This window comes from Mandrillus leucophaeus, unplaced genomic scaffold (genome assembly GCF_000951045.1).
Source record: "Mandrillus leucophaeus isolate KB7577 unplaced genomic scaffold, Mleu.le_1.0 Scaffold1061, whole genome shotgun sequence".
Taxonomy (NCBI): Eukaryota; Metazoa; Chordata; class Mammalia; order Primates; family Cercopithecidae; genus Mandrillus; species Mandrillus leucophaeus.
Window position 1 is genome coordinate 257,131 of NW_012098777.1, and position 9,108 is coordinate 266,238.

The window sequence follows — 9,108 nt, forward strand, 5'->3', positions numbered from 1 at the left end:
CCAAAGTCATTGGATGAAAGCTATGAAAAAGCATAATGTATTCATTCCACTTGGACTATTCAGTGACTTCCATATAGGTCATTCATTTTTTCCTATGAAAGCCAGAAGACAATTTCCTGGTCCCATTCATATGGCTAGGCTCTCCTTCAAGGGTTCTATTAGAACCAAAACATTTCAATGCAAAATAAATTCTATTATACGGGCTCTCTCTCACATACACACTCTCTTCCTTTCTCTTTTTTTCTCTCCCTCTCTCTTGCAGCAAAATATACATACACAAATACATTCACACATACAAAAAATAATTAGCAGAAAAGAGGAAAATAATAAATTTAGCAAAACAAATAAATAGGTGAAAGAAAAACACATGATATATCAAAAAATTACCATAAAATGTAGTGATCTAATAATACTACAAAATAAAAAACCTTACTGAATTAACAGAAGCTGCTTTACACATAGAAAATAAGTTCCCCACACTACCAAGTTTGTAGAAAAATATACTTATTTTCATTACAACTACTTTAAAAGTTTAGAAATATACCAGAAGTTAAATTACGTTTAAAAGTTTCTATTAAAAAAGATAATAGCATAGGTACACATCATGGTTTCAAAGAAGCAAGATAGAACTATGCAATTATTTTTTTAAAGTTTTAGAATTAGATTGAAAATCAATCAACAGATACCAGTCACACACACACCAGACAAAATGTTCAAAGTACATCCTGAGAAATAGTGATTCCATAGAATGTCATTAACTGCTATTTTACAATTCATCTGGGATCAAATAACTATAGAATGCCAAAAAATAGAAAGCAGTAAAACAATATGGTTTTCATTTCTATCTCTCCTATATTATACTGCCCCACAGGCTTTTTTTTTTTTTAATTGCCAGTGTGAAAAGTAGAGAAAGTATCATCTCAACAATGAGTAAGATATTAACCAGATGTTTTTTTCAGGCAGGTAGAAAATGTAAAGTTCCCTTCTGGATCCTGAGAGATTGTGAAAAGGAAAAAAAGATGGGAAAGTTGTAGAAAGATCAGCTGCACATATTCTCAAGACATCAGGGCAGCTCTCAGATTGATATGGGATGGACCAAGACACTGGAAAGATAAGCATCACACTCACCTGAATTTACCATGGGAAAAGGCCAAGCTTCTAGGAGAAACAATACTGGATGCACACGACATTTTAAAAAAATTTAGGAGTTATTTTGTGACATTAAAAGTTGGTAGAAGTTAGAAGTATAAGCTTGAGGCAGTATTCCTGGCTCCTCACAGGACCTAGGAGGTTTACAGGGTAATGTGCTGCTGTAAGGATCTTGGCTCAAGGAGTGTCATATATCAACAGCAACATAAGAGTAAGCAGCAGCTCATCAAGAATAAAGACTTGAAGACAGCGAAACCCACAGGGAGTGAGGATGCCTGCACTTCATAGTCAGATTAGAGCACAGAGTGCAGATCAGACCAAACCCCATCAGAGACGAATGAGTTTCCAGAGACTGTGTGAATAGGAGGCCCTTTCTCCTTTCCAGCTGCTAACAGGAAGGTACATAATCCCATGCTCCTAAATATCTAGATAGAGAGATACTGTGATACCATATGTTAGAAAATTCAAAATCTGTCTCCCAGCAGCCTCCCTCAACAACATCCCCCAGCACACCCGCTTCAGTCACAAGTCACAGCCACACAGGATAGAGGCACTGAGGATGTTCAGATCATCTGTTTGCTAGTCAAAATATGGTACATATATTTATAACCTACATTTAAATTTGGGAAATACTGATTAAAAATACTACACAGATGTCCTAACAAAATATTTGTAAGTGTGGACCATTTTCCAAGATACAAAATTTAAGTACATTATCTTTACTATATATAAAAGCATGAAGCTTTCCTCCAAAGGTTATCTTGAAACCATGGAACAAACAATTTCTAAATGTTATTCTAAATGGAAGTATATCTACAAAGTACATCTACATACTATATATTGAATTTATATATGCATATTTACATAGTTGTATAATTATATAGTACAAGTAAAAAATAATAAATGTGAATAATACATGATCACTTCAGGAGAGTGGGAAGAAGAATGGGGAAGGGAAGAGGAGGATTTTAGTGTTATTGTAGAAATTTAAATGTATTAAGAGAGATATCTTATACCAAATTTTAAAAACTATTAAAAATAGTACACGACACTTATTATATAATTTACATAACATGATACTTGTTATATAACAAGTCTATATGTGTGAATTTTTTTTTTTGGTTTTTCTGAGATAGGGTCTGTCTCTGTCACCTAGGCTACAGTACAGTGGTGCAATCATGGTTCACTGCAGCCTCAATCTCCTGGATTTAACCGACACTCCAGCCTCAGCCTCCAGAGGAGCTGACACTACAGGTGTAAATTTTTAAATATATTTTTTTTCTGCAGAGATGGGATCTCACTATGATGCCCAGGCTGGTCTTGAATTCCTTGACTCAAGCAATCCTCCCGCCCTGGCCTCCCAAAGTGCCAGGATTACAGGCATAAGCCACCACTCCCAGTCTGAAATATTTTATAATTTAACATGTACTTGCTTTAACTTTATAAAAACAGTTATAAGGTAATAAGAGTACTTATAGCTTATAGTTATAACTGTATAGCTTACAACTGTATAGCTTATAAATGTAGCTTATAAGCTTAGAACTATAGCTTATAACTTATAAATGCAAGCTTATAGCTTATAACCGTAGCTTTGAGTAGTGAGTTTCAAATTCCCTGATCACATATTTAAAGGAAAATAAAAGCACGTGTTGATAGGTTCTGTCTTTTTGGTTGAATGTTTTCAGCGTCGTGTTGGGAAAGCCAGGTTGCAAAAGATACAAAGACACTGTAAAAAGTTCAAGTTCTCTTCACGAGCTCTAGTTAGTGTGACGATAGGTAACACATTAATTAAAGATCATTAGCCAAACAGCAAGTTATAAAATGAGATTGCACAAAAGCAGCAAATGAGGTTGAATCAACTTAGAGGCAAGAATCTTCTTTGAAAACTCAGAATTCTAGATTAGATGAAAGGATGCAGGAAAATAAGCAGAAAGCAAGACGACAGAGAGGAGTCATATGGCAGAGCAACAGTGGGTGCCAGAAAGTTGGGGCATGAGTGCAGAGTCGACCACTAGAGACCAAACAGGAAATTGCTGATAAAAAGAGAAAATATTTTAGAGGCATTGAGAATGCAAAAGCATCTAAACTGTAAACTGGGGAGAGAGAACATAATAGAAAGATCCAGATTCTAATACCATCTTATGAGTTCAATTTTAGAAAAATTTCAACTCTGATTACTAAGCAGACATGTGATGCTAGTATAGTCTGTCAAATTCTTAAATCCTCTATTAGTTCTTGAAATAGAATAGAGTAGGCTGAAGGTGAAGAAAGTTTGAAGTTGAAATTTCAAATAAATATTCTGGAGCTGCTACAATCGGGATATTCTACTTATTTTGGTCAGGCATTCAAACCTGGTGTTTGCCCAAGATTGTAATAAACAGTGCAACAGCCCTACAAGAGCATTCCTCCACGGTCTAATATAATTGTATTTGTGTACATTTTTTAAAACTTGTTTTTCCCTTGGTATAAAGTTTAAAAGAGCAGACACCTTCGAGCAAATAGAAGTGATTTTATACAAACTATTAACAACTCGCAAAATGAATTTGTAACTATCTTGTCATGACACAAGGCTAGCATAGATTTAAATTTTTACTCAGGCAAAAATAGAGCTCCAAGATGTTCTTTAAAGACCTTTAATAATTTAATCCAAATGTGCCAAATGTACATTTTTACAGATTCATAAATTCAGCTGTCTCAAAAACCAGGCGTTAATAAAATGGGAAGTTATATAGTTAATTTAATTTTTAAAATTTATATCCAAAGTTTCACCAAGACTAAATTATTAATGCTGGTCTCCTACACTATATTGAATTTACATCTATTCAAAGTCTCCTTAAATTATACATTAGCATACAATTTTTTCATAGATTGAACATTTGTTGTTAAAATTGTAAGTACTCATAGACCCAATTATACCAGGTTAAATTCAATAAACATGGTATTTCAGTAAATATAAATACAGAATTTAAAAAATATTTACAATGATTATTATTTTAATTCCCTACACTATATATATATTTTCTATGTGTTAAGTTACTCTGCTTCATTTTTTTCATAGTGCTTCTCTCTCTCTTTCTCTTGCTTCTATATTGCTTTCTTTACATAATTTAAATAAAAACAAAACAAATTGTTTAAATTAGAATATGTCAAGGTAGAACAAATTACAATGTTCAGACTTTAGAAATGAAATAATCCTATTGATAATGGAACTATAGATAAATACAAAAATTGGTGCTGAGAAGTAAGAGATAATAACTAGGTGAACTTCAAGAGCATAATAGAATCTCCCCTTAAACATAGCACGGGTTAAGAAAACTATGGACACAAACTGAAATAAAAATGGATTCTAAATAGAGATCCTGCAAGAGGGAATAGGTTAGACACTCATCCCACACTTAATGCAATCCTACTCTACATCCTGCTAAGTCCTGAGGATACGGGACATGTGAAATAGTGAAACACACCCATGCTTCTAGACAAGATCGGTTCTTAGACATAAGGATACATAACTGAGTCAAACGATAAGGACTTGGCATAACACAGTGAACCTTTACAAAGTGTTATGTTTCTTTCCCATTCAATAAAAACACCAGAAGGAGAATCATCCCAGGGAGTGTTAAAGAATTAGCATAAATATGTAACATTTCTATATTTATTGAGGACAAAAGGAAACAAGGTGGCCACTTATCCCTTTAGAAAATAAGGGGCATGAAATGCTGTACTAAGATATCACATAGAATTTTCTTTACATTAATTAGCACCTGTGCACAATAAAATTGTATAACTCAAATCAGATGACAACCCTCCATCCTTGCTCCCCGTATGTGTGTGTGTGTGTGTGTGTGTGCGCGCGTATGTGTGTGTGTGTGTACACTGGTCTGGAACTTACAGCAATACTAGTGGCTGGGAGAATCCTATATAACCTCACTACTGAAAACATTTAAATATATTTTTCTCTTCATATGGAAAGAATGAAGTATGTTTATGCTGTATCCACAGAGGTTCAAAGCAGATGCTTTGGTTTCCAATAACCCTGGAGTCACATCTCAGTTACAGGACTTGCTAGCTGTAGGACTTTAGACAAGTTACAGAACCTCTTTTTGCCCACTTTCCTTATCAATGAAATAGGGGTAATAAAGAGATTAAGTAAGATAATCACTCTAAAGCTTTTAACATATTTCTCGGGCCATATGGTTACCATCAACTAAATATTCGGTATTGTTGTTACTAAGGTGATTGATAATAATCTATTTGAAGCATATAATCTACCAAAACAGAGTTAAACCATGCTAAAGTGAGGAAAAGGAAAGAGAGGAAAATACAGAAATAACAACCCAGTCCAGAAATTGTTCAGAATTAACAAGTCATTATTTCACTTTTGTTTGGTAAGTGAAAATGCAAAAGACAACAGAGTAAACTAGCCAGTAATATAAACTAGCCCACAAAAGTCCTTGGTAGTTGCTATGGACTAATTGGTGATGAATGCAGTTTGAGGCTTTGTGAAGTAATTCTGAAAACCAATTCCACAAAGTGGTAAATGGTAGTTTTATGATATTGTGGTAAGCTATACTGGTTGCATATTCTAAAGACCCAATTATAAGAAGATAGTATTAGGAAAATCACTTAGAGACATGTTATTATTGCCAGCACTTATACATGTAGCTCATAAGTGTTGTTGAAAATAAATGAAATTTCAGAGCACTTAAAGGTTTTTCATTATTTTCATTTTCTCCATAAAAGTTCAATGAAAGTACTGTGGAATCTAGCAAATGCATTTAACACACTTTTATGAAGTCTGGGAGTCCTATCCAGTTTGGACAAACTTTGTCTTTTCTAATCAATTACTAGATGAAATGCTTTTTGCTTATCCAACAATGCCAAATCGGCATATTTGTCTACAGAACAGGCTCAATTAATGTTAATAAATGCTGATAAAATGAATTACACATAGCAAATACTCTTGATTTCTGTCTCAGTGTTAACAGCTTTAAGATAGAATCAAATATATTAAACAAAATAAATATATTCTCCATTTCTGCAATGTCAATCAATAAATTATTGTAAATAAAATTATTTTAAGTGAAAATATTAATGTTTCAAAAGCAAATGCTGGCTTAAATGATCACCGTCATCTACTAATACAGAACAGATGCTTTTTATTCTTTTCTCACACTGTATTCTATTAAAGAATGACATACAATAATCATTGAATAACTACAGAATCTTAGGGATTTAAGCAAAAAAAAAATGAAATCCAGAATGATGTGAATATAGTGTTTCCTTATTTCTATTCACTAAATGCTAATGCTAGCATGTTCACACTCTAATATAAGAAAATAATGGTCTTATTCTACCTCTTTGGTTTATCTTTTATAAAGTTCTGGGTTATATTAAGGAATATTTACTCTTCCATCTTATCACTCCAGGCTTTTTGTAAAGTAGCTAACCTACGTTTTTATGAGTCTGTGAACACAGAGACAAAACCTTTTCAGGTAAGACCTTAGTTTCAAAAGAATTGTGTTCAAATTTGCTTCACTGTGGTTATTGCAGATGATGACCCAAAAACGGAGAGAGAAGACCCAGAGTCACAAACACTCACCGCAGTTGGCCTCGTCTGATGCATCTGCACAGTCTGGATCCTCATCACAAACCCACAGCTTGGAAATGCAATGTTTCGTAGTCTTACACTGGAAATAGTCTGGAGAACAGCTGTTTTCAGCTTAGGAAGAAAACTGCTATTAAAATGTAGCTTTGGAGAACATATTTATTTATTAAAAACAAATTTTATAGACAAATGTTTAAGAGAGTTTATCAAAAAAATATTGTCTTTAAATTAATAGGACACTGAAGGTGAGGAATTTTAACTTTTAATTTCTTATGAGATACTCCTGATATCCTCTCCAGTAAAAGAAAACATATTTTTGCAGTGATACACTGATAAATATCAGAGTTTTCAAAAAAACTTTTGATTAGATATTTGAACACTAATTTTAAGAATTAAGAATTCAGAGACTTTCAAAATAAGTCTTCTTCCAGAAAAAAATAAGAATTCATAGGTACACATTTTTGTAAACTCAAAAATACTAAAATTGGAAGGCATTAAGTGAATAAGGAAATAAAAAGTACAAAGTTTATCAAAATGTCTAGGAATTGTGTTGAGTTTTATACATGTATGGAGTCTTGCTCTGTTGCCCAGGCTGGAGTACAGTGATACGGTCTCGGCTCACCGCAACCCCCATCTCCCAGGATCAAGCTATTCTCCTGCCTCAGTCTCCCGAGTAGCTGGGATTATAAGCACCTGCCACTGTGCCCAGTTAATTTTTGTATTTTTATTAGAGACACGTTTTCACCATGTTGGCCAGGCTGGTCTCGAACTCCTGACCTCAGGTAATCCACTTGCCTCGGCCTCCCAAAGTGCTGGGATTACAGGCGTGAGACACTGTGACCGGCCTGTGTTGAGTTTTTGAGGGAAGTGAACATCCAACTTAGACTGTAAACTGCATCACAAATCCTAGTCAGTTCAATGCATCATCTTCTAGAATGGCTAACCATAAAGAACTGGTACTGACTTTATTCTGAATGCACCCTCTTAATCAAATTGCTGGATGACTGCACATTATTTACTGATAAAATTTTAGAGGAATAAAATAAAACTTGAGCAAGACAGAAATGTTGACAACAGTTCTGTTGAAGCCCTGAAACTTGACAGGTGCTCCATTGTTCACACAATCTGAATGTGTGAGTGCGTGTGCAAGCATGTGCATGTCAGCCTATGTGCATATATATGTACATGGTATAAACTGTTTTGCCTTCCATTTAACGTAATTTGAATTTTGATGGAAGATGGAAATATGAGATGAAAAGAAACAAAATATTTTACTATCATTCTTTCAAATAGTTCATTAAGATATGTTAAATAGAGCATTATTTAGAATTTTATAGAAGTTAAACTTTTGTTAGACTATTTTACCCAGATTTTATATGTCTCTTCATGAGTACAACATGTATTTCATGGAGAAAAAAACTCTCTAATTAAAAATAACTTAACTTCAAGAAACGAATTAATCAACAGAAGTAAATTACCTTTATCTACTTAATGTGGGCAAGCATACATTTAAAAAAACATAATCAACTGTCATGTTGTATTTGATGCTTCTCTTAAGGATGATGTGGATGAATGAATGTTGTTCATGTTTGTCGTAATTTCCAGGTAGATTTTAAAGTAAACTTGCCCATATTTTCATTTTCTCTATTTTTATTTAGAGCTTCTATCCCAGTTGGCACCTATTTCTAATTATTTGACCGTAATTTATTTTTAATTTATCTACATCATATGAGTTTATGAAGTATAGTAATAATTTTTAGACTTATTTTAGTTAGGAGTCAAAGTTAAGACAAGACAGAGCATTTTGAGCTGACTTACGACAGTCTCTTTCATCTTCCTCATCACCACAGTCATCTTGCCCATTACATCTTAAGTTTACTGGGATACATTTCTGGTTCTTGGTACACTTGAATTGACCTGACAGGCAGACATGTGTGTCTAGAACATAGAGAGAGAGGAAAAAAAAATATGTATCTGAATTTAAATCGCACAGACATAATCAGTTGAGAATTAGACTTACGTTCATTAGTTAGGAATTTAATCACCTACCACAGTTGAGTTCATCAGAATTGTCTCCACAATCATTCTCTCCATCACAGATGAAAGCTGGTAGAGCACAGAGTCCAGTCCCACACTGAAATCGGCCTGGCTGACATTTAAATTCAGCTAGGGGAGAGAGCATAGATATTGTGGAATGGCAATCTTACCTCACAACTTCTTAAACAGAGACTTTCTGGCATTCAAGATATTTACTACAATAAATATATCCTAGAACACAATGTGAATGTCTCTCATCTCGATAGCTATCAGATTCAAATGTTTAGCTTTGAGCAACTCAGATGGCTTCCAGAAAA

At 33.8% G+C, this 9,108-nt stretch overlaps 1 protein-coding gene across 1 annotated transcript in view; it reads right to left on the reverse strand.

Annotated features, from left to right (window-relative positions):
* LRP1B (low density lipoprotein receptor-related protein 1B) overlaps window positions 1-9,108 on the reverse strand; it is a gene marked incomplete at its 5' end in the record, with an annotated part of 705,068 nt that overhangs the window by 227,064 nt on the left and 468,896 nt on the right. The window contains 3 exons of the mRNA XM_011984332.1: window positions 6,749-6,868; window positions 8,573-8,692; window positions 8,804-8,920. Of these exons, the coding sequence (XP_011839722.1) occupies window positions 6,749-6,868; window positions 8,573-8,692; window positions 8,804-8,920 (357 nt within the window). The remainder of the gene's footprint in view (window positions 1-6,748; window positions 6,869-8,572; window positions 8,693-8,803; window positions 8,921-9,108) is intronic.